The 25,007-nt window shown below is 55.4% G+C and overlaps 2 protein-coding genes and 1 long non-coding RNA gene across 3 annotated transcripts in view; 1 reads left to right on the forward strand and 2 right to left on the reverse strand.

Annotated features, from left to right (window-relative positions):
- TMEM120B (transmembrane protein 120B) overlaps positions 1-1,955 on the forward strand; it is a 40,187-nt gene extending 38,232 nt beyond the window's left edge. The window contains exon 12 of the mRNA XM_066371018.1: positions 301-1,955. Coding sequence (XP_066227115.1) covers positions 301-414 — 114 coding nt within the window. The 3' untranslated portion in view covers positions 415-1,955. The remainder of the gene's footprint in view (positions 1-300) is intronic.
- Positions 1,580-16,305, reverse strand: RHOF (ras homolog family member F, filopodia associated). Its single transcript, XM_066371020.1, has 5 exons — positions 15,318-16,305; positions 14,919-15,006; positions 4,688-4,797; positions 4,465-4,599; positions 1,580-3,468 (listed from the first exon to the last, which is right to left on the reverse strand). Exons 1-5 carry the CDS (start codon positions 15,453-15,455, stop codon positions 3,304-3,306), a joined length of 636 nt encoding a protein of 211 aa, XP_066227117.1. The 5' UTR covers positions 15,456-16,305; the 3' UTR covers positions 1,580-3,303.
- A 708-nt stretch (positions 16,306-17,013) lies between these two features.
- Positions 17,014-22,831, reverse strand: LOC136395769 (uncharacterized). Its single transcript, XR_010749379.1, has 4 exons — positions 22,572-22,831; positions 21,968-22,070; positions 18,368-18,417; positions 17,014-17,691 (listed from the first exon to the last, which is right to left on the reverse strand). It is a non-coding gene; the product is annotated as an uncharacterized lncRNA (long non-coding RNA).
- Between the last annotated feature and the right edge of the window lie 2,176 nt (positions 22,832-25,007).

Here is a 25,007-nt window from a genome sequence, read left to right on the forward strand (position 1 = left end):
CTCTCTGCTGCTGGGGCCTGGGCAACGGTGGGAGGGTATTTGTGAGGCCAGGAAGCCCCTCAGTGAGGGTCCCCACTGAATACTACTACTGGGGCCGAAAGAGGAGCCCCCAGGACACTGCCCGACTGTGAGGACTCATGCCCTTCACCCGGCTGGCTCAGGTCTCTGCCTTCTGCAAACACATGCAGTTTGCAGACAGCTTGTGCTAAGGGGGTTCTGATGTCCGAGGGTGAGCTGGCGCCTCAGCAGGGGGAGCTGACAGCCTTTTCTTCCTTCCCTCATTCCCTTGGGTCCCACCAGGTGTTCGTGTTGGCACTCACATTCCTGGTCCTCTTCCTTGGCAATTTCCTGACCACGCTCAGAGTTGTACACACCAAACTCCAGAAGAACAGAAACAAAGCAAAGAAGCCATGATCCACAGCATGGGACTGTGCCCCCCAAGCCCCCAGACTCTGTGACTGCGGGGGTCTCCATTGGCATCTTCACTGCCCATTTCCTCCCCAGCAGTGCCAGTGGCTACTGGCAGCAGTGACCTCAGGGGCCAGTGGCCTTGCCAGGTGCGAGGCCAAGGCCCTCGTCCCCGACTGGACAAGAGGAATGTGACCCCAGCCTGTCTGCGCAGTATTAGCTGCCCCCTCCGTATTTATGACATATTTAATACCGGGCCTCCCTACTTCCCCAGAACCTTTCACCTTCCCTGTGCGCTCGTGGCCAGACTGGGTAAGCCTTCCTGAGGGGTGGCTGAGCTGCAGGGAGCCTCTCTGTCCCCACTTCTTAGGGGAGGGTGTGGACGTGCCTCCTAGGGTGGGACTTCGCGGGGTGGACGGAAGCCCCGGCATCCTGTGGAGCCCGCCTCCCTGGGCACCTGCTTCTGCTGTAAGCTCCCACCTCCTCCTGGCCTCCGTTTCTCTGGGGGGCAGGTATTTAATTCTCAGAGAACCACTGTCTGCCTGTGCCTTGTGCTCTTTGTGCTCCCCAAACCCCCTGAATGCTGGCCACCTGGGGGAAGGGGCCCTACCTTCTTGGGGCCAGGAGTTCCTGGCCCCGGGAAGAACGGAGGGTGGGCGGGGCCTGAGGCAGGAGGGTTTTCTGAGGGTCACCACCAGAGGGTGCCCTGGGCTCTGCATAGTTTGGGTGGTTTGAGGGCGTAATTTGACACTTGAAAGTTTGGGTCTGTTCTTGTGGTCTTCCTGACCCTCACCCATCAGCCCACCTTCCTTTCTGAATTCTTGCAGTAGGAATTCAGGGAATAAGACCAAGACCCCCAGTGCTGGCCGGCACTTCAGCCACCACAGAGGTTGCCCAACCTACTACCTCCCTCCCTTCTTAACTTCAAGGGTTCTAGAAGGTGGGGAGCCTGAACAACCTTACTTTCAGGTGGCTGCACAGGGCAAGTCCGCTGGTCCCTTCATGTTCCATTCTTTATTCGTGGGGAGGGTGAAGAAGCGAAGAGGTTCAGAAAATTCCCAGAACAGAATTTTCTGCCCCTCCTCCCACATCCAAGCCTATGCTGCCCTTAACAAAGCCTCTCCGACCAGGGTTCACAAATGGTGTCCATGGCCATTCTTTGACCCTCAAATTGGTTTAAATATTTTTAAAATAAGAAATTCCATCCCTTCCCCAGTAAGATTCCACATAAAAATCCACATTGCTACTTTCCCTAGAAAGATGGGAAGATCTGGCAACATTCCCACAGGACAGCTGAGCTGCCCTGGATGGTGCTTTGTTGTTTGCCGCAGACCCCACCACTCCCTTTTACCCCTGCCCTCCTTCGCTCTCCAGGCCTCCCATCTGCCCTTGAGGTACCTGGGTTTGTCCTAGGCTAGGCATCATCAAACTTTTCCTATAAAGGGCCAGATGGTCCCTGTTACAACTACTTTAGCCTGCAGTTGTAGGGCAAAAGCAGCCCATGTTTGGGCATGGCTGTGTTCCAATAAAACTTTATTACAAAAACACACAGCAGCTAGATTTGGCTCACAGGCCATAGTTTGCTGATCTTTGTCCTAAGCCCTCATTGGCCCACAAAGTCTTTGACTCTGCTAGAACAAGATGTCCTTGGTCTGAGCACTCTGTTGAGTCTGCAGGGCCTCAGGGAACCTGGGTGGGGTAGGGTGGACTTCAGAGGTTCTCAGGCTTAGTGGCCGCAGCACTGGGCAAAGGGGGTTGAGGCAGGAGATCCCAGGGGGGCAGGAGCCACCTGAAGCCATCATCCCATTTTAGGTGATGCTGACTCCTGAGCTCACTCAGGAACCAAGTGGCTTTTAATCTCTGGGCTGTTGAAATCACCTCAGGCATTTGTTTAACAATTCCTGGACCCCTGACCGCAGACCTTCCAGAAGGAGACACAGTGACTCTGCGGCTGGGGGTTGGGCAAGTCCATTCTCAAAGGAGGCCAGGACAGTCTTGGCTCCAGAACACATCTTGACAGGTGGCTAAGGGGCAGAGGGGGCTCCACAGCTCTTTAAAGGAGCCGGTGCCGTCCTTTTGCAGATGGGGACAGTCTATAGAGGACTGACCGAGACCAGCAGCTGATGTCCCTTTTCATCTCGAGTTTCTGGCAGGGGGGCGCTGCAGGTGAGGGGACTCCAAGCAGGGTTCAGATGGGTGCTCCAGGGTGTTCGTTTTGCTTTGAGTTTCTTCTCCCTCTGGTCCTGTGCACCTCTGGAAATATGTCAGCCAAGCCAGGCTGCAACTGAAGCGGAGGGGACCGGGTGGGTGTGGCACCAGCCCTCCCGTCCAGGGCTGGGGCCTGTGTTCCCCTGATAGGCCCGGTCCCGCTGTGGCCCGGGTGTTCCTGGGGGAAGGAAGCGAGGAGCCGGAGGATGCGGCCAGGCCTATCTCCTGAGCCCAGGGATGCGGGAGCAGCAGGCGTGGGAGGCCCTGGGCATTGCTGCTGAATCCCTGTTTACCAACTTACCGACATGGCTGCTCATTTCAGACACCGAAGTGGAGGACCCATTGGGTGTGTGAAGGGGGATACCATGGCTGGGGGGAGGGTGTGAAGAGGGCGCTCTGGAGCCCTGGGGACAAATGTCAGTTCTGGGGAACAGAGGGACTTGGCCCACCATGTGCTCCGGCCCACCATGTGCTCCGGCCCACCACACACAGCCCCACAGTTCGTGACCAAAGCCCTAGCTGGGAAAGGAGAAACGTCTCGCCACAGGCTCCAGACAGCAGCTGCAGGTGACGCCCAGCTCCAAGTGTCCTCTGAGTGCTGGGGGTGGGGCAGGATCCCGGCAGGGGAGGGCACCAGGTCCCGAGGTCCGTCTTGCCCTGAGGGCAGTGTGCCTGCCTGCTGGAGGGTCAGAGCAGCAGGCACAGCCGGCGCTTTTTCTGCCGCTCTGCTCTCCTCTGTGCGCTCAGGGCCACCTTGGCAGCCTCGCGGAATACGTCCTCCACGTTCTCCCGGAACTTGGCTGAGCATTCCAGGTAGAGGGCAGCTCGGATCTGTTCGCAGGCGCTCAAGCCCTGGGGGAGGGGAGCAGCCTTATATGAGGGGTTTGGAGCAGGGGTGCCTCCTGACACCCCCTGGAGATTTGTGGCTGGCTTTAGGGACTGCCCGGCCTTGGTGTGCCCCCCACCCGTGCCGCTCCATCCCAGAGCCAGCCCCGACCAGAGACCAGAGAGAGTGCCCCAACAGAAGCGCCTGCTGGGTGTGTCCCTGTTGGGAGGAGCCCTGTCCTGGCCTCCACCCCACCCTCCAACCTCAGGCAGAAACTGGGGTGAATTCTGAGAACCGGGGTGGTTTGTTGTGTCTGCCAGACCTGTGAGAAGGGTTGAAGGTCCCAGGAGGGCTTCCAATATACCCCTTCCTCTCTCTTCTCCAAGGCACCACTAGGTAACTAATAGCTTGCTATTAGAGTGAAAAAGACCTATTTGTAAAATCAAACTTACTTTTATTGATGCTTATTCCCATTTATTAAACTTCATTAGTTTTCTTTTGTGTTCCTTTTATTCTCCCATGCCTCACTCAGAAAGCTGAAGGGCTAGGTTTTGCCCAGGACTCTCATGAGGTAGGGGAAACCTTTCAAACAAGGGCCCTCGGGTTCCCCCGGGTTGATGGGATGGGTGACGGTCAGGGGCCCAGACTCTAGAGCCGCTCTGACTGGGATGGCACCCGAATTTCACTTCAGGTTAGCTGTGTGACCCTAAGAGAGCTACTTAACCTCTCTGGTCTCCATTTATCTCCTGTAAATACTAACAGGGCCAGCATCAGGGTTATAAGGATTAAATGAGGTAAATGAAATGCTCAGATGAGTGGGCTATCAATATTTTAAAAATTATTATTCTGATTATTATTCTGAGAATCCTGTTTGCTTCAACGGTCCAAAAAGCCACTAAGGCACCCCAAGTTGCAGAGGCCAAAGGGGACCTGGGCTCCTGGGGTTAGAAGAGGGGGGAAAATGGGGAAAGGAGGAAAGGGGTGGGAGGGGTAGGTGGGAGGGGAGGGGGCCCCTGGCTGACCTGCGTGTAGGTGATGGGCTCCAGCTGCGCCGCCCGGAGCTTCCGAAGCTGCTCCTTGTCCTTCCTCAGGTCTGTCTTGCAGCCAATGAGCACCATGGGGGCCCCATGGCAGAAATGTGTGACCTCGGGGAACCACTGCGGAGGGAGGGGCTGGGCATCAGGGCTGGGGCTGGATCCACGGCCCCCACCCCTGGAGGCAGGCTGGCTGGGGGACAGGCCTCACCTTGATGATGACATTGTCATAGCTGGTGGGGTTCATGACATCGTAGCAGATGAGGACGAGGTGGGTGTTCCGGTAGGACAGGGGCCGCAGCCGGTCATAGTCTTCCTGTCCTGAAACCAGAGAGCAAGTGGGGGTCAGGGAGGCACACCTTCCTTGTTCAACAGAGTCCCCTGGTCTGGGCACAGATGGGCGAGGGGTTGGTAGGGGGCGCTCCCGGACAAGTGACGTGTCTGGGCTTCAGTTTCCTCACGTGGAAAACAGGTGGCAACCTCCTGTTCTGGAAGGTAGCAAAGATGATGAGATAAAACCCAGGCAGGGCTCAGAGCTGGTCCTGACTACAGGGGAAGTGCCGAAAGGCTGCTGGCAGTCCTGCTGGAGATCGACCACCCCCTGCCCTGATGTTCAGGCCGCAAGGGCAGACTTGGAAGCCACATCTCCCCTTCCTGAAACTTCAGTTAAAGGAGGGTGTCCCCCAGGCCAAGAAGACGTCAGGCGGAATGCATCCTGCCATTCCAGCCAACGCTAAGAGCAGGGACGGCTGGACCTAGCAGTGAGCTCTCCACCGCATCCACCCCACACAGCGGTCACCCCCACCGCACGTCAGGTGCACCTGGGGAGACTAGCGCTCCAGATGCTTAGCCCCTCATGGGCACCAACAGAGTCAGAACCCAAGGCTGAGCTGGCTCAGTCGTAGGTGGGTTTTTTAAAATTTCTTTTACAATTTAAAATGTACAGAAAAATCGCAAAAGATTGCACCAAGAACTCCATTCCTCAGATTCACCATTTAGGTTTCTCCCACTGGGGTTATCAGTACAGGAATGCTTTGGAACCACGTGAGAGGCAGTGGTACACAATGGGCTTCTTCACCCAGCACAGTTAGTTCCCTGTGGACTTTTCATAGGCTTTCTTTTTCTTTTTCTTTTTTTTCTTTTTTTTTGTGGCAGAGACAAAGAGAAAGTCAGAGAAAGGGACAGACAGGAAGGGAGAGAGGTGAGAAGCATCAATCATTAGTTTTTCATTGCAACACCTTAGTTGTTCATTGATTGATTTCTCATATGTTCCTTGACTGGGGGGCTACAGCAGACAGAGTGACCCCTTGCTTCAAGTCAGCGACCTTGGGCTCAAGCTGGTGAGCCTTGCTCAAACCAGATGAGTCCGCGCTCAAGCTGGTGACCTCGGGGTCTCGAACCTGGGTCCTCCACATCCCAGTCCAAAGCTTTATCCACTGCGCCACCGCCTGGTCAGGCTCCATAGGCTTTCTAAGAATAGGGATGGTGGTCTTCCCAACCACTGGGCAACTACCAAACTCAGCAAAGCAAGCCTGAGGTTGTGCTCTAAATCCTGTCCACGGCCTGTGTTCAGATTTTACCAAATGCCCTCCAGGGTGTGTTCCCTCCCTGGTCCAGAAGCGGGCACTGCACTGAAGCTCCGCACTTAGCTGTCATGACTGCTGTTTCTGAAAAACACCCATAGTGGGAGCTGAGAGCCTTTCAGGCTCATTGGCAAACCTGCAGCCACCTCTGCAGAAAGGCAAGGTGACTTCCTTCCATTGAACCATTGAACAGGGACACAGAAGCCCAGGACCCCGGTGGGTGCCCTCAGCTCCCTCCCTCCCTGCCAAAGGCTTCTCAGGACAAGCGGCCTTTCTACTGAGTGAGCAGAGACAGGTCATGTCCTGCTTCTGGCCTCCCACTGATGACAGGACACAGCCACGCTCTCTCTTCCCCCTGGCTCCCCTTCACAGCAGGGACCCGACGGTGTGAAGTGAATGGCTGTCACAGCTGTGACAAAGGCTGGGCCAGGAGGACTGTCCAGGCTATCATTCAGCAGCAATCTCCTGAGTACTGAAGGAAGGGGCACGGGGTAGGCAGGGCCAGCACACTCAGACCCTCCTGCCCTCAAGGCCACAGAGCTAGAAGAATCCTGGTGAGGCAATGGAGAACCAGCCCAGCACGCTGTTCCAACCCCCGTCTCCCCCTTTCTGTTCCCAAACTGTCCCCTCTCCTAATCTTTGTCCATGTCTTTCTAGACTACTGTCCAATAGGGTAGCATCCAACCCCGTGTGGCTATTTAAATTAACATAAAAAATTCAGGTTCTTGGACCTGGCCAGTTGGCTCAGTGGTGGAGCGTCGGCATGGCATGCGGAAGTCCCGGGTTCGATTCCAGGCCAGGGCACACAGGAGAGGCGCCCATCTGCTTCTCCACCCCTCCCCCTCTCCTTCCTCTCTGTCTCTCTCTCTTCCCCTCCCGCAGCCAAGGCTCCATTGGAGCAAAGATGGCCTGGGCGCTGGGGATGGCTCCTTGGCCTCTGCCCCAGGCGCTAGAGTTGCTCTGGTCATGACAGAGCGACGCCCCGGAAGGGCAGAGCATCGCCCCCTGGTGGGTGTGCCGGGTGGATCCCGGTCGGGCGCATGCGGGAGTCTGTCTGACTGTCTCTCCCCGTTTTCAGCTTCAGGAAAAAAAAAAAAAAAAAATTCAGGTTCTTGCCTGACCTGTGGTGGTGCAGTGGATAAAGCATCGACCTGGAATGCTGAGGTCGCCGGGTCAAAACCCTGGGCTTGCCTGGTCAAGGCACATATGGGAGTTGATGCTTCAAGCTCCTCCCCCTCCTTCTCTCTCTCTCTCCTCTCTAAAATGAATAAAGCCTTAAAAAATATTTTTTAAAAATATTTCAGGTTCTTGCCCTGGCTGGATAGCTCAGTTGGTTAGAGCATCATCCCGAAGTACAAAGGTTGCTGGTTCGATCCCCAGTCAGGGCACATACAGGAACAGCTCTATGTTCCTGTTTCTCTCTCTTTCACTTCCTTCCTCTCTCACTGAAATCAATTAAAAAAAATTTATTTTTTTTAAAATTCAGATTCTCTATTATACTAGCTACATTTCAAGTGATTAAATGCCACACAGGACTGGTGGCTGCTGAAATAGACAGCACAGGTGCAGAACATTCCCATCACTGCAAAGATCTATCATGTAGCATGGCACCAGCCTCATCCAAGCCACCGGGGGTCTCCCAGTGGTCCACATGACGTGGGCCGAGTGACCTTGACCTCATCTCCCTCCCTCCTCACCCCTTCCTCGCTGTAGTCCAGCCACGTTGGCCTCCTGTCTGTTTCCCAAACCCACCAAGCTCCTGTGCCTCAGAGTCTCTGCACTCACTGTTCCCCACACCTGGAATGCTTTTCCCTCATGTATTCTCCCCACTTCCTTTTTTATTTTATTTATTGATTTGAGAGAGAGGCAAGAACAGGAAGTGCCAACTCAGAGTTGCTTCTCATATGTGCCTTGCCTAGGGCCTTGAACCAGCGACCTCAGCATTCCAGGTTAACTCTTTATCCACTGCACCATCACAGGTCAGGCTCCCCATTTTTTTTTCTAGTATTTCATTTTTGAAATAAATGATGAATGATACTGCCCAGACTGACCATCCATATTATTTCCTTTTGCCTTCTATTTCTACTTTATAATAACTCCACCCTATGTTTCATATACTTTTCTGAGTGCTTTTGCCTGTAAATGATTTAAAAAATCCTGACAGCAACCATGATGCACTAGTCAGGGAACTTCTGAACACTCGCATCTATACAGAAAGAGACTGAGTTTCAGAGAAGTGAAGTGACCCGCCCCTGGCCACTGAATCAGTGAATGAGCCAGGACTCAATCCCAGTTTGGTAAATTCCAAGTCGAGTGTTCCATCTGCAAAAACACAGCAATCCTCTTTTCTGCTTCTGTGCAAATGTAGGTTCTGGGCCTTTGCCAGGTATGTTATGGTTCATAATTGTGGTATACACATGGTCCTTATTCCTCTTTAGAAATGTGGGCAGAGTGGGCAAGTTGTTGTAAAATGGGGCCTAGCCTGACCATGCGGTGGCGCAGTGGATAGAGCATCCGACTGGGACGTGGAGGTCCCAGGTTTGAGACCCTTAGGTTGCCGGCTTGAGCGTGGACTCAGCTGGTTTGAGCAAGGCTCACCAGCTTGAGCCCAAGGTCGCTGGCTTGAGCAAGGGGTCATTCAGTCTGCTGTAGCCCCCAGTTAAGGCACATATGAGAAGCAATCAATGAACAACTAAGGTGCTGCAACTACAAGTTGATGCTTCTCATCTCTCTCCCTTCTTGTCTGTCCTTCTCTCTAACTCTGTCACACACACACCCCACTGTGTACACACATCTCCCCTCTTCCTGCCCGGCTCAAAGTGCCCTGTTTGTCCACAATCTGTACTCACCTGTGTGCTTGTTTACTACCTGTCTCCCTGTGGATTCTAAGCACCCTGACGGTAGGGGCCACGGCTGCCCTTAAAAGTTAATTCCTGGCACTTGGCTGGGGTCTAGTCGAGACTGACCAGTTGTTATTCTGAAATTGTTCACCACCTGTCATGCCATGGAGATGAGAGGGCCGAGAGGCGCCACTTGGCTTGCCTAAAACTACGGCTGCGATGGTTTCAGCAGCATTGATGAGGGCAGAAGTCGCACTGCCGTGGGTTGAAGGGGAAGTCAGGTCAAATCAGCTCCCTGGAGACTCCCCCGTCGGTGTTTACCTCTTCTAGAAAGCTCTTCCCCAGGTGGCAGCATGGCTGGGCCCTTCCTTTCCTCCAGGTCTCTGACGAAGGGCCACTCCTCCAAGAGAACTGCTATGACACATCCTCCCTCCCAGTATGTCCCACGACTGACTGTGGCTTTGATTTCTAGAACGTATCACTAAGTGATGTCACAATATTCTTCCGGGGTTTTTTTTGGGGGGGGGAGGGAGGGGTCTCCCCTCTGAGGACTGAGGCCATCTGTCTGTGCTATAGTCACTGTTACCCCTGGACACCGGGGAGCTCAGTCCCGTTCGGTGGATGAAGGAGCAAACGGACGGATGGTAAAGAAAGGGTGGTGATAATGCCCACGGCTGTCAGTGTTGGCGAGGGCACTGCCCTTTCACCACCTGTGTTCATTTAAGCCGCCAGCTGGGGAGGTAAGCAAGGTGGTAGGGGCGGGTTCTTCCTGTTAAGGGAACATTTTTTTCAAGGTCATAGACTCCCTGGGAGCTGGAGCGCCAATTCAGTCCCCATGTCCAAGGTCAGCTGCCTGCCAAGCCACTCTAAAGGTACTAGTTCTCCCAGGAAGCCTTCCCCAGCCTTCCTGTCTTGGTTTCCTCATCTTTGAAATGGGTATGTGAGAAGCAGGTGAGCCTTGATGACAATAATATAATATTGGGCAGGCCTGACCTGTGGTGGCGCAGTGGATAAAGCGTCAACCTGGAAATGCTGAGGTTGCTGGTTCAAAACTCTGGGCTTGCCTGGTCAAGGCACATATGGGAGTTGATGCTTCCTGCTCCTCCCCCCTTCTCTCTCTCTCTCTCTCTCTCTCCCTTCTCTATAATGAATAAAAAAAAAAAAAAAATATATATATATATATAATATTGGGCAGTACGACGCATCATATGCCAGGCCCCATTCGAAGCCCTTGACTGACATCTGACTCATCACTCCTCACGATGACCCTGTAAGACAAGGCTGTCATGACCTCTGCTTTACACAAGCAGAAACCAAAGCACAGAGGAGGTGAAGTGACCTGTCCAAGGTCACACAGCTCAGAGGAAGTTGTGTAAATGACAGAAGTCCGTAGGTAGGACTATCGAGGTACCATTCTCTCAGTACATCCCAAAGGATATGGAGCTGTCCTCACCCAGCAAACCCCAGCCCTGAGCAGGTGAGGAAAAGGGTATCTCAAGAAGAGAGGATTTTGCCCTGGCTGGGTAGCTCAGTTGGTCAGAGCATCGTCCCAATATGTCAAGGATGAGGTTCGACCCCAGGAGGTCAGGGCGCATACAAGAATCAACCAATGAATGTATGAATAAGTGGAACAACAAACTGGTGTTTCTTTCTCTCTCTCTCTCTCAAATCAATGTGTTAAAAAAAAATGAAGAGAGGGATTCTGAAAGGGGATGGGCAGCCAGCCCAGATTCCAGCTCCTCCTCCGTGCTGCCTTCCTGGCTTGATGGTGCCTGGTGCGGCTCTCCCCGGGACTCAGGTGGGCCTCCACTCGCAGACCAGGTGTGCAGGTGACAGACTTCCAGGTGCTGTGGACCTCATGCCTCCCTGGGAGGGGTGGAGTGTCCTACCTAGACACCTCCCGTCTGAGTCAGGATGGCCAGGCTGCACTGAGATTCACGTTCCCTGACCCGGGCGCCTCCCCTCTCTGGGTCTCAGTTTATCTGGAAAAGGGGGGAGGGTGATAACCCTGCCCCTAATATTGGAAGGAAAGGGCTTGTAGGCTGAGCAATGTTGGGCAAAGGTCAGGGACTGCTACTGTAGTTATTCCTGAAATAGAAATTCCCGAGGGACAGAGTCCTGGGGGTGGGGTGGTGGTGGGGTTCTAGCCCTGGCTCTTTAGACCCACAAGTTTTAGGGAGTCCTCGAGCCACAATGCTCGGGTATTACCTTCCCGGTTTACCCACAGTAATGCCAAGGCTCGAAGAGGCCAAGCCACCTACCTGTCTACAGGCCTACAGGTATCCTACCCTGGCTTCTGCAGATGGGCTTCAGATGTTTAAAAAAAAAAAAAAAAAAAAGCCCGAGTTATGTGCTAAAGGCGGCATCTGTTTCTAGAGAACCAAGGTCTGTGGGGAAGTGAGCTCTCGCCTCACGAGAGGGTATTTCCTTTGTGGAAAAGAGCTCGGCCATGGCAGTCATCTTTCCCCAGCAGGAGTCTCTGCAGCGTGGAGCTGAGCTGACAGAGAGGGTGTCAGCAAGCCACAGTGCTCCCCAAATGAGCTGGGGGACATACACAGGGAGGTGGGCCCTGCTCCAGCCAGGGCCTTGGTTAGTGCTGGGTGCAGGCATTGTGAGAGGGAGAAGCCGCCAGAAGAGGAACCCATTTTCACTAGTGCTCTGGGGCCCACCCACCTGCGGATCCTCCCCGGAGACCGGAGTAGCTGGCTGGGCTGGGGCAGCACCGGTCTGCAGCTGGCAGCCTGTTCTGATGGCCCACTGCTTCGACTCCCCAAGCCTCCTAGTGCTTCTAGGTCCTAGACACCCCTCTTGTCCCTGACTCCTTGTCTTAGCAAGTCCTCTGCTCTTCCCCCCACTTTCCCTAGCGTTCCCATTGCAGGCTGGCAAGCAAAGCACAGTGCCCTACCTCCCTGGGCAGTCCCCACCCCGTCCTGTGACACCCCAGCCCTGGGCCCCAGCCCGAGGCCCAGATAGCTCCATCTCTGGTTGGTGTCTTAACTTCCCACCTCGCACCCCCACCACCCTGCCACCCCGGTCCAGGAAACTGCAGACCTCACCACAGCTTCCGGTCCCCGAGGTGTTGGGGAGGTGCCGGGCGGCAGGCGCAGCTGCCAGGGCAGTGAGTGTCACAGCTCCCGCCCCTCTATGGCTTGGAGCCCCAAGAGCTCCACTACCCCTCCAACCACCCTCCCACCACTGCTTGTCTGTAACAGCTTCTGCAGGACAGAGACAAGCAGTCAGACTGGCCTCCCACATGGACCCCTACAGCACGGTCCTGGGTACAGTCCTGGGTCCTAGGTATGGTCCTAGGTCCTGGGTCATGGGTCACGGGTACTGGGCATGGTCCTGAGTCCTGAGTCCTGGGTATGGCCCTGGGTACTGGGTACTAGGTATGGGGAAATTCAGCCTTCCAGGAGCTACCCCTGTTCCAGAGCTCTGGTCACCACTGGCTGGTTGGAAAGATGCTACCTTCTGACCCCTTGCCACAGGGTCTAACCCATCAGTTTTAGAAGGTTCTACAACGACCTTCACTAGACTCATCTCCAGCTCAGTCACTCCCCTCACTGCAGAGTGTCTATCTTTCTCTATTTGGTCGCCTGGCCATCCCCTTTCTGACATGTTCTCCAGGCAACTGTCTACCTACAGGTAAAGACAACTGCCATCGCTTTTACCACACATGACCTCTCCAGGGGTGTCTCTGCATCTTGATTCCAGCTTCATTCACTCCCCAAACCTTGCACTAGGACAAGCAACCGGTGTCTCCCTCCCCCTTCTCCCAACAGTGGGACACACATGGGGAGGGAGCCAACCATGGTTCTGTCTCCCTGAGTATCCCTCCCCGGGCTGACCTGCTGCCTATGGGGCCAGTCTACTCCCGCAGACACCCCGGAGAGGTTCAAACCACTTGGAAGAGTCCTGCTGGGGAAACAGTGGTGCGACCCCCTACACACACACAGAACACACAGGCCCTGAATTGTATTCCAGCCTGAATAGGGTGGGGGGGGGGGTGGGAACAAAAATATCACCATGACAACACTTAGTAACGGTTCCCCCAGGGCCAGCCCCTGTGCTAAGTGCTGCAGGTCACATGGACCTAATCTGATCTCACAACTATTGTGGCCCTGGTTACAGATAAGGAAACTGAGGCCCAGGCATCCCCAGTGACACTCAGCCGGGGGAGCTGGCGTGAAAGCTCAGGTCTGACTCCAAAGCATGTGGGTGGTCAAATGATTCTGATGACTCAGGGGACGCAGCTTCCTCCATCCATCCTGAAGGAGCTCTTGGAGCAAATCCTTTCACAAAACAAGCAGAAGCTTTCCAGAACCTTCACATGACAACCTCCCCTGACATGTTCTTTGAGCATCTTTCTCTGGGTGAGGCCAGAAAGACCAGAAGTGGTCCCCGTGATGGGTGCCATGGGGGAGGCAGCGCGGGGAACAGTAAACCAGGGGACCTGAGAGGAGACACCCAGAGGGCAGAGGAAGGAGGAGAGAGACCCCTCCCCTGGACTCTACTCTTCCGGCCTTACTAGGGACTCCACCCACAGCACAGGTTAATGAACTTGTCCTTCCCAGGGGTCATGTGAAACTCCAGACTGGAAACATGTGAAACTCCAAGTACCCCAAATACTCCGTGACATTTACTGCTCTTGTGGCCACACCCTTGGGAATTCCTCATTAGACTTAAAGGGGTCGGAAGCACATCCTTGTTCTGGGGGCCTCCCAGTGGAGCCCTCATCTAACAAGAGGGGGGGTCTTTAGAGGCCACCGCAGGGGGGATACAAGCAAACAGCAAAGCTTGCCCATTCATTGTGGAATGAAGTCAGGAAGAGGGAGTGGTCTGGGGCTGGACAGCAGTCCCTTTCCTGACGCTGTCCAGGTAGAATAGAATGAGATGCTAATGGCAGCTTGGGGGTGGGAATGGAGTAGGGGTGGGGGAGGCATCTTGATTTTGGCTCCATCCAAGGCCAGTCAGAGACTCACTTCATATATACAAGGCTTGCCTGGGGAAGGGGCACCAGATGACAGGGTTCTATGCAGGTCACTAATCACTGAATCATAGAGGTTGGGTGAGGCCCCAGCTGGGGACCCTGACCTTTGCTCCCCAATGTTTATTCATCCCAGAGGGATGCCTGAGCAAGATGGGAATTCCCTGAGGGCAGTCAACACCACCACCAGTGTTACCCAAATCCACCCCCCCACCTCCCCGACCCCCCCGCCATTTGGCTGTGCTCTGCCTACCCATCCCCCAACAACAGGGACTCCGATGACTGATGTCAGCAGCACAGAGCTGCAGGTGGCAGAGAGAACCTCATTCGGACATTCCCTAAAGCTCAGTTCTTCCCTCAGTGCTTGGTTTCTTTCAGGGAACCAGGAAGGCACAGAACTGGAGCCACAGAATCCTACAGCCACAGGCTCAACACAGTACGCTACAGAATCAACGAACCGCACACTAGCTCGTAGAATCCCAAAAGCACAGGAATCAAGCTTTGTGTCCATAGGACCCTGGAGCCTCAGGGCTGTCAGCCACAGAATCTTGGAGTCACAGCTCTGCCATGTAGCCCAGAGTATTCTAGAAGCCTAGGACCCAGAGATGAAGCCCACCGAATCCTAGCACCAGAGGACCCAAATCTGCAGCTCACAGACTCTTAGGAGACCACAGCAATTAACACATGAAATTCTGGCTCCACAAGAAGCAGAAGGAAGCCCACAATTTTCTAGAACCACAGGAGAGGAACGAAGCCCTGGGCTCTCAATACATTAGCACTGGGTGCTGGCCCAGGAGCTCATCTTGTCCAAATACCCTCCTTTTACAGATGGGGGGACTGAGGTCCTCTCTGTTGCCAGGGCCACTCAGCCAGGCGGTGGTCATTCGGCTCTCAGCCAGCACCCCTTGGCTGCCTCCAGGAGTGATGGGCTGTCAGGGCCCCGCAGAGGCTGGCAGCGGGCCGCCGGGGATGCCCACGTAGGGGAAACCCCCTGGGTGGACCCCGGGCCACTCAGCCCGCAGGCGCACTCACCGGCGGTGTCGTAGAGGTTCAGGATCACCTCCTTGCTGCCCACGGTCACCCTGGCGATGTACTTCTCGAACACAGATGGGGCGTAGTGCTGTCGGACAAGGGGGGAGGGCTGGTTGTTAAGCAGTGGGGCGAGGTCTCAGGGTCTAGCTGGACTCCCGCCCCCACCTTCCACCTTCACCACATCCGACTCTGCCCCCCTCACTCCGCTAGGCTCTGGAATTCCCGAGGGGGCGCCCCAGGGTGGTGGCTGCCTCTTGGAGCGCAGGACGCCGGGGCCCTAGGGCCCGGGCTCATGTATAGGCTGAGGGCTGTCCCTCGCCCCTTCTGGTCCCAATCCTGTCCGACCTTCCCCATCATACGCACCTCCAGCCCCCCCCCCACCCCCTTCAGCGGCCTCACCTCGGGGAAGGCGCCCTGGCTGTACACCATGAGCAGTGAAGTCTTGCCGCAGCCGCCGTCACCCACGATCACGATCTTCAGCTCCTTCCTAGCCGGGTCCGGGACGGCGGTCGTTCCCGGGGTCCCGCAGGCATCCATAGCCGGGAGCCAGCAGTACTGGCAACAGCGCGCGCAGCAGAGTGCTGGGGCTAAGAGCTTGCAGACGGGGTGGGGTTAGGCTAAGCCCCGCCCCTTACGAGCCGCCACCGCCTCTGTCAGGCAGCCACCCAGGCAGACCTCCTAGCCTCAGTTTCCTTGATGCTAGGGTACCGGACCCGGCATGTTCACCTCTCATTCGTAGGCAACTGACGCAACTAAGAAACGGGGTGCTCAGCGGCAAACGCAGCTCCTACTCCCTCCCCTGCTTATCACAGCGCCCCTCCTCACTGTCAAGGTCCCACTGTTTCCGCTGCTCCTCGCTGGGCACCCCTAATTGGCAGGCTCCGCCTTCTGTCAGGGGCTCTTTGATTGGCCGACTCGAACAGGACTCTGATTGGCGGGCTGTCCTCCCCCCACCAGCACTTTGGTTCGTGGAGCCTCTGTTTCAAGCTTTGGGAGAAGCCCTCTAGGCTTTGCCCAGCTCCAGCTTTGTGGCCTGGGGCAAGTCCGTCTGTAACCAGGAGGTAGGTTGGTGGTGCCAGTAAAGATGCTGGCACAGGGGGTTGTGTCTGTCCACCTGGTCTGGGTCTCCCGGTGCCTGTGTGGGCGTGGATGCGGGGGTGGTGGGCAATAGTGGTTCCGCTTACCTACCCCCACTTCCCTTGGGGTGCAAGGTGGACTTCTGGCGCCCTCTGCTGGGCAATGGCTTCGGCGCGGGCGGCAGGTGAGTGCCCCAAACCAAGCGGGCGGCAGCCTCTAGCTATCAGGTGCTAGAGGCATTAACCGAGCAGGACACAGCCGAGCAAGGCCAGAGTAACGCCAGAGCAACGTTAGCAGGGTGGGCCCCTCGCCCATTTGGAGACTGTTAACCCTGTCTCCACTCAGAACTTTTGTTTTCCAGAAAGCAGCCGCACACCCTTCATCCCAGGGATTCCCCCCAATTCTCCCACCCCGACCAAAGCAGCTATTTCTTAAAACACTCACCACCATCGCAAGCTCTATAGGGCGGCTGGCTGCTCTCACCCCTGTCCCCCATCCCGTCCCTCCCTGCAACCCTGGGCTGACTTCTTTTCACAAGTCAGGCCACTGGTAGGAGCAGCAGTGGACTCCTGGAGCAGCTGCGCAGCAGGCAGGCAGGTTAGGCGCTGGGACATAGCCAAGTGAGTAGGGCACTCCTAGCTGGAGTAGGATGTCTGGAAGTGCCCTCCGAGAGGGGCCGGTAGGACTCAGGGTCTTCTTGTCCCTACCGCACCCCAAAGATGAACAATTTTCAAGTTCTCAGCAAAGATGAGGTAAACTTACTTCAGGGAGGAAATTGCCAACCTGGCAGTTCCATAAATGCCGGGTCAAGGTTTTTAGCAGATGCAAAGCAAGGGTCTGGCCAGCAGAGGGAAGCAGTGACCGCCCATGGAAGCCGCTGGGAACAGGAGGTAAGACCTATGGTAGTTTTGTATTGTTGGTCCCAAGCCCTACCTTGTCACCAAGCCAGATGGCATCAGCTTGATGCACCTCCAGAAAAATTTACAGCGACTCATTCATTTTTTTTTTGCAATACAAGTTTATTGAGAAGCAATTGTGTTTCTGCCTGTAAGGAACTCAAAGAAGGCTGAGACTGGGTGGTACATGAATTAAGCTTGGCAGTTTTGGGAGGGAGGGCCAGATAGGTACCCAGCTTGGGCAAATGCACAGTGGCTGGAAAACCCCAGCAGGTTTGGCAGTGGCTGGGGAGTGAGGAAGGAAGCCAGATGCTGTTGTCAAGGTAACGAAGGTTAGATCATGGAGGGCCTGGGGGCCAGGCTCCTGAACAGGCCCTGTGTCTGGATACTCAGGTTTTCTTCAGTGACAACACAGAAGCTACAATTGGCTAGTGAGGAAACCTGAGGTGGCAGAAGGGACCAGGGCCAGCCATTTCAGAAATGTCCCAAGACCACAGGAGGAGGGTGAGGACGGGAGGAGAGGGATTTGAGTGAAGGGAGGAAGACCACTTATCTTTGTACCCTTGGCATCTCGGCCCGAGCCTACAGCAGGGACCCTAAGACATTGGGAGGAACTGGGAGAATAAGAAGGGGCAGCCTTGCCTGACCACGCGGTGGCGCAGTGGATAGAGCGTCGGACTGGGATGCCGAGGACCCAGGTTTGAGACTCCGACCAGCTTAAGTGCAGGCTCTTCTGGTTTGAGCAAAAGCTCACCAGCTTGGACCCAAGGTCTGGCTCGAGCAAGGGGTTACTCGGTCTGCTGAAGGCCCATGGTCAAAGCACATATGAGAAGGCAATCAATGAACAACTAAGGTGTCACAATGCGCAATGAAAAACTAATGATTGATGCTTCTCATCTCTCCGTTCCTGTCTGTCTGTCCCTGTCTATTCCTCTCTCTGACTCTGTCTCTGTTAAAAAAAAAAAAAAAAGAGGAGGCAGCCTCATCTGTGCAGGGCCTGGGGAGAGCACACAGAATGGTCATCCCACTCTGAGCAAACTACGCCATAGGAAACAGTTAACCACGCGAGCCTGTGGGAGGGCTCCTGGCTATCCTCAAAATCCTCAGACCTCAGTTTCCACTTTATGAGAAATGGGCCTACAGTTTGGACTTGTGACAGAACAAACCGCTTATACAAAGCTGAGGGTAGAGGGGAGAGGTGAAATGCATCTTCCCAGCCCCGCCCAGGTCCGGGCAGAACAGCTGCCACTGGTCTCAGCCCGCCCGCCCTGCCAAGAGGCGGCAGAACCCCAGCCCTAGCGGGCCTGGAGTGTTTGACTTGGTCCCAGCCCCCGTGGTAATGTAGGGGCTGGATCTGCAGCTAAAAATACCCAGCAGGCAGGCCACCTGCTCAGAGCTTCCTCAGAGGTGCCAGGGCCAGGGAAGAACAGCGGAGGAGCCCAACACACCCATATGCGCAGGGCGCTGCTTCCTTACCTGTGAGATGCTCTGAGGCCCCAACTCATTCTCCTATTCACCAGGAACTCCTGGAGAGATGTAGGAAGGCAAGAAAGATATTTTTAACGGGTCCTTGCCACTGAGCTGTTGAGACACAGAAGCGTAGGAAAGCTAGCCAGGTGACTTTGTGGGGTGAACCCATTTGGCATGGGCCACAGTGAGGCCAGATGAGCCCAGGAAGGAAAAGGACGGATCACACTACTGTCCTGTCAGGGCCAAGTCTAGCAGCACAGGTTAGGATGGTGAATGACGTGAATGACAATGCCTGACTTCCACTTCCCCAGTGCATCACATCCCAAGAGGTCACAACACACTCGAGGGCTCAACCATTCCATAAGACTGAAGGCAGTTCAGACTCTTGAGATCCCAGATAGGAGGTGGCCCGGGTGGTGTAGTCACTGCTATACCAGATAGGAGGTGGCCCGGGTGGTGTAGTCACTGCTATACAGAAAGCTCCCCTCACGAAACAAGACTCAAAAACAGCCAAAATGTTATCTGCCAACGTGCTCGGGCTGGTTCACAGGGGGAGACCACTGTTCTCAGAGGGGCAGGGACCTGCCAAGGTCACTTGCCAGCTGGAGACAGCACTGGACCCAGATGGCCTTGAGGTGGCAGAGTGCCTCTCTCCACAGTCCACACTACTGTGTCTCCACCCAGAGGGTCCAAAGGTCATATTCCATACTGGGGCTCAGGGTGGCTGGGCCGGAAGAGGCAGGACCCTGGCTGCTAGTGGTAAGGCGGGCCTGGCTGCTTTCCCCAGCTGGCGTGGCCCTCTCTGGGGCCAGGAGTGGCCCCGCCCATTGCTCCCTGGGCGACCGCTGGGCAGGGAGCCTTCCAAGCAAGGAGCAATGACAGCCTGCCCCGCCCCTCCCTGGCCCAGGAGGTAATGCGGTGGTGGTGGTGGTGATGGACTACACAAAGAAATTAGAAGGGTGGGAGTCCCGGGTTCGATTCCTGGCCAGGGCACACAGGAGAAGCACCCATCTGCTTCTCCATCCCTCCCCCTCTCCTTCCTCTATGTCTTTCTCTTCCCTTCCCGCAGCCAAGGCTCCATTAGAGCAAAGTTTGCCCGGACGCTGAGGATGGCTCTGTGGCCTCTGCCTCAGGCGCTAGAATGGCTCTGACTGCTGCAGAGCATCGCCCCCTGGTGGGCATGCCGGGGTGGATCCCGTCGGGCGCATGCGGGAGTCTGTCTGACTGTCTGACTGCCTCCCCGTTTCCAACCTCCGAAAAATACAAAAAAAAAAAAAAAAAAAAAAAGGAGGGTGAAAAGATAAATGGAAGCGGGAGGTCTCCTGAAGATGATCCTTCCAGGTCATGGGGACACCTTTTTCTTCCAAGAATCACACCCAGACCACAGTTTAGCACCTAATTGCTCCCTAATTGGTCCCAGGGCAGAGTGGAAGAACCGGCTGAGGCTTTCCAAGCAACTGCTGAAAGGGGAGGGTTGAATCAATTACTGAACAATCTGACACCCACAGCAGGTAAAGACCCCTGCCCCGGGAGCCCCAGGAGCCCCAGGGCTCTATCCAGAGGGACACAGGACCCACTGACCGGTTATGTGAGGACTGAGAGGGCCGACCAGGCTCATCAAGACAGAGCTGAACTTAAACCTGAGGTCAGGGGACGACTGTGGAAGGAGGGAAGAAAGATGGTGCTGGGTATGGTGGGGTGCACCCCCCTTGTCCACAGCCAAGGACAGGAGGGACCTAACCCGATTCATGTGGGACTGCAGAGGCCAAGGCATGTAGCCAGGAGCCAAGTGCACCACGCGGGTTACAGCCCTCCTAGATCCCCATAGCGATGCCAGCAGACAGCTGGCACAGGAGGGAGCCCAAAATAACCCAGACAGCTGGGGAAAGGGGCTGCCATGGACACAGGCACTGGGCTGTTAGTCAAGACACCTGGAACCATGTCTTGGCTGCTGGAGGTGGTCTTGTGACCTTGGGTGAGTCATTTGTAGTCTGGGGAGGGGTGTGTGACCCCAAATCTTGACGAGCAGGGGGCAGACCCCCATCCGGATTCAAACTACAGAAGAGGAAGAATTCCACTTCTCAGCCTTCCCCTGGAGAGCCAGTCTTCCCCTTTGCCCTGAGGCTTTAGCCACGTGCTCCGGGCAGGCCTGTGGGGGAGGAGCTGGAAGGCAGCCCAGTGCCCACCCCCTCCAGCCACAGGGGAATGGAGGTGAACAAGGGTGCAGCCTGAATGTGAGGCCAGCCCCCTTAATTGTACTTAATCCTCCCAACACCCTTTTCAGCACGCATCATTGTCATTTTAGAAGACTCACCCATGGTAACCAGCATGTAGAGATTTAAGCCAGGAGACACCTGACTTGCAGCCTCCCTTGATTAACCAACAAGATGCTCGCAATAAAACTTCAGGGTCCTACAGGCTCCCCCAAACCTCAGGTCTGCCCTTACACTAAGGGGTGGCGTGCAAGTGGGCACGGCGGATCTGATACTGAAGCCAAGCCGTGCTGCGCCAAAAGGAGCAGGCGATTCAATGTGTGGCACCTGGACCCAAATGGTTCATCAAAGTCACCACATTCTAGAGACCACATGGGGTAGGGGTCAGAGATCAAGGGCCACACCGTCTCCAGCTGTGGTGCTTCCCGGAGACAGAGGAAGGAAACTGCACACACCGTTTGTTAGGAGAGTTGCCATTATTAGGAGGCCAACAGCTCTCATCCTCACAAGACCCCAGGTGTTACCTAGCCCAACATGTGTTCCCAGAAGGAAGTGTCAGCAGCACCTGGGGCCTGTTCGAAATGCAAGTTCTCAGGCCCCATCTACTGAATCAGAAAGTTGAGGGCTTGCCCAGAATCAGTTCTGTGCTATTCGGCTGCACTCTTGTTTGAAATCACTGACCTAAGCCCAGTAGTGCGGAGGGGCCAAGAGACTGCAGCACGTACAAGGTAACAGCAGGTAAATGGCTAGCTGGTTTGTGTGACTTTAGAGAAGGGGCTCATTTTGGTGTGGGGGTGGGGTGGAGGTGGCATCGTGGGAATTCCCAGGAAGCAGAAGAGGTAAGAAAACTCTGAGAGGAAGTTGGCCCAGACCTCAGGTCCTTGCTCCACCTCCCTAACAGCGAAACATCAGAAGGGAAGAGGCCAGTTCATACAGTCACTCCCCATGCCCCACTGGGGTCAGGAAGGAAGGGCGGGGGCAGGACCTGGCTTCTTGGCAGCAGAGGTGTCTTCCAGCAGCATCCAGGGACCTCCCCCACCACAAAACATCACTGGGAAGCACTATCCAGTGCTGCCTCCCCTGTGCTACTAAAGCCGGCAAAGAACTGCCCGCCCCAGACTCCTGACAACAGAAGCTGACAGGCCGGGATGGATGGGCCCAGCGGTCCCGGCAGGCCGCCGATTTCACACTCACTCACTCACACACACACACACACACACACACACACACACAGGCCGCCGATTTCACACACACACACACACACACACACACTCCCACACATCTGTGTGGGGGAGGGGCTGCAGAACCGGCCTGGCGGGTTTGAGGCCTCCCACGACTCCAGGCCAAAGCCCCCCAAATCTCCCTTGCAGATTGGGAAAGGGCTCACACCTACCTTAGGAGGAGGGTTCTCAGAATCAAACTAGGCCTGCTCCTGCCGTCAGAGGAGGATGGTCCACTTTGGGTACCGGCATGTTGCTCCTTCTCTGGCCCAGAGCCTGGGAGACGGGAGAGGGAAGCCGGAGGGCTTACTGGGGAGTTGATGGCCACAAACCAGACAGCATCTCCTGGGGGACGGGGGTCCTTACAAATGCCGCCACCCCCCTACTACTAGCTGCCAAGGAATCCTCACTCTGGAATGGTTAAAGGAGGGGGGGTGGCTGAGTCACCAAGGTTCAGCCTGGGAGACGAGCAGCAGGAGGCGACTCATCTGCATTTCCAAAGGCCCGCCCGGCCGCATCCCCTCCCCCAGGACGAGCTAGAGACGTGAAGGGTTTACCCCGGAGCACTCCGCGGGTGTGTGTGTGTGTGTGTGTGAGTGCTGGTTTAGCCTTCCGCGGGCCTCAACCCCCACCTCAGCCTCAAGAGCGCCGGGTCTGAGGGCGTGCCCTGGACAACCAGCGTCGGTGGCTTCTTAGAGGGCCTCATGCCCGAAGTGGGGACAAAGGGGGCCCCCTGCGCCTGGGGTTCGACTATCAAAGAACGATTGCGAGCCAGACCTGGGCGCCGAGGCCTGGGTGTGCATCCCGGGGTCAGGGGGCGGCCTCGAAGCGCCGAGCAGCCCCGAGGCTCTTTGCTACTGGCTCCTGCGCGGGAGGGAGGGGGACCCCGGCCTCCTGGTGCTCGCCAGGACCCCCGGCCCGGGCGTGGGGTCCGAGCCAGTCGCGCAGCCCGGGCTTGGCGTCGAGGCCTCAGGGCCAGGGAAATCCACGGCCGCGGCGGCAGCGGCCTGGAGCGTGGGCGCCGGAGCGCAGGCCTCCCCTCCCCCCGCCGCCTGCTGCCGGCCTCCCTCCTTCCCTCCCTCCCTCCGCCCGCCTGCCTGGCGCACAGCGGCCGCCACCGCCCGAGCCGCGGGCGGCGCGCGAAATGGCGCCGGTCTGTTTGCCTCGCCCCGCGGAGGCGAGCGCGGAAGCCCCAGCGCACGACGCCCCCAGGCCCCAGGCCCTTGAAACAGCCTCCGCGACTGGCCCCCGGCCCGGGGCGCTCTGTCCCGTGGGCTGTCGGGGCCGGGCTCGGCCCAGGGACCCCCACTGGCTCAGGGCAGCCAACGACAACCAGAGAAGGAGGGAGGAAGGACGAGGGAAGCGGCCGCCATGAGCCGCCCAGCCCCAGCCCCAGCCCCAGCCCCAGCCCCAGCCGGCGGCTCTGCTCTGAACCTGAAAATAAAACTCGTGTTTGGGAGGGAGGAGCGAGCGCGGCCCGCAGAACCGGCGGCGCCCGGGCTGCAGGCAGGAGAGATGCTGCGTCATTGTGCCAACATGGACGCCGGCCTTTTGTTCTTTGTTGCTTAGGAAGCGCAGGCGCGCCCCGCAGCACCGAAGCGCCGGCTCCAGAGGGCCAGACCTCCCTGTCCGAAAGGAAAGGGGCGCTAGGTCGGGCGGGGCCGTTCCTCGACTTCTGAGTTTCCCCCATTTCCAAAGCACTTCAAATTCTTATCCCCACCAAGGTTCAGACTTAGAAGAGCGAGGGACGAGCGCAGGCAGCTCCACACATGTCCGGGGTCACTTGGGGAGCCTCTTCTCGCTTCCCGGGCAGAAGGGGCAAAAGGGTTGGAAGAGCCCTCCTCGGCCCCCCACCCTCTCGGACCTGACTGCCAAACACAAAGCTCCAGAAGCCTCCACCCCGCAGCTCCCACACATTTGCAGCCCTTGGCCTGCTCAGAAAAAAAGATTTCCTCGAAAGGGCAAAAGCATTTTTTTCTTTTTTAAAAACTTACCCGCTCAGCCCGGTGCTTATGGAGTCTGGACGAACAAGCTGGGCGGAGGACTGGGAGGTGTTATTGAAAAAATATCTTTGGGGGATTGTTTAGTTGGGAATATTTTGGGAAATGGTAGTGTCTTTTTTGTTGTTACCTTTTTGTAAGTTACACTCTCATGGCATTTTCTGCTCCTTCCACTTCTGTAACCTTTCCAGGGTTGGATTGGCAAAAGGCGGCTTCGCTGAGGGCTGTTTACTGCTCTGGATATAGCAATGGTGTGACCGTCATTAAGAGACAAAAGGCGAAAATACACAGTCAAATCAAACAAAAGGCAAAAAGACACGCGGCCATCCCAACCACCATAGAAAATACTCGCGAGTTAACGTTGGTGTTTGGTTCGAACCAGCCAGGACTTGTTTTCCAGTTTTAATCTACTTTCCTGTGACGGCTTTAGTCTCTTTACACAAAGAGGTCTTCCTTTCCCTCCCTCACCCACCCCTCTACCAAGATCAGAAAAACAGCTGTTTTTTTTCAAATAGATCGATTTTCAAAGAAAGTGTACATGTTACTGGGAAGAAAGCTGACTAGCATTTATTACTGTAAACATTTTCAAAAGCTTAAAGCCGAAGTCTTAGCTTTATAAAAGCAAAATCGTCTAAAAGCATTTTAACTGGCTTATATTAGACAAGAGCGACAAAGACATACATGCAGATGAAGGTTCAGAAAATTAAGGACATCTCAGCAACATTAACATGAAAACTGCACTGCGTAAGGACAGAATGGTTGGGTACTTACAATGTAAAAGGTTTTTAAAAACTTAAAAAGAGTTAACAACTGCTTACAATTTTTGTTGCTGCCATTTCGCTAGTCCTAAAACTACACATTTAAAACATTACCTTGTTAAAAAAGAGAGCAGAAGGAGTTAATAAGATGGCCAGGTTTAAGTGTTTAATAGAGGAAACTATATATTTAAAAATTTATTGTTCAGTCAAGAGAATACAGATTAAGACAGCTCCAAGCTCCCCCCCTCCACCCAAGAAAAAAAAAGGAAGAAAAAATAAATGTCATTTACTTAGGTTTTTTGGAATTCAAAATTGTTAACTGCTGACATTAATGGTGTGCTATGACCTAGTTACACAAGACAAAGATGGATTCCAAGTCATAAGGAAAAATCCAGATCTTTTTAAAAAGTCTTCATTCTTCCAATTGTGAGTCCTTTAGCCTGTTGACAAATGTT

The sequence above is a fragment of the Saccopteryx leptura genome, chromosome 2, assembly GCF_036850995.1.
Source record: "Saccopteryx leptura isolate mSacLep1 chromosome 2, mSacLep1_pri_phased_curated, whole genome shotgun sequence".
Taxonomy (NCBI): Eukaryota; Metazoa; Chordata; class Mammalia; order Chiroptera; family Emballonuridae; genus Saccopteryx; species Saccopteryx leptura.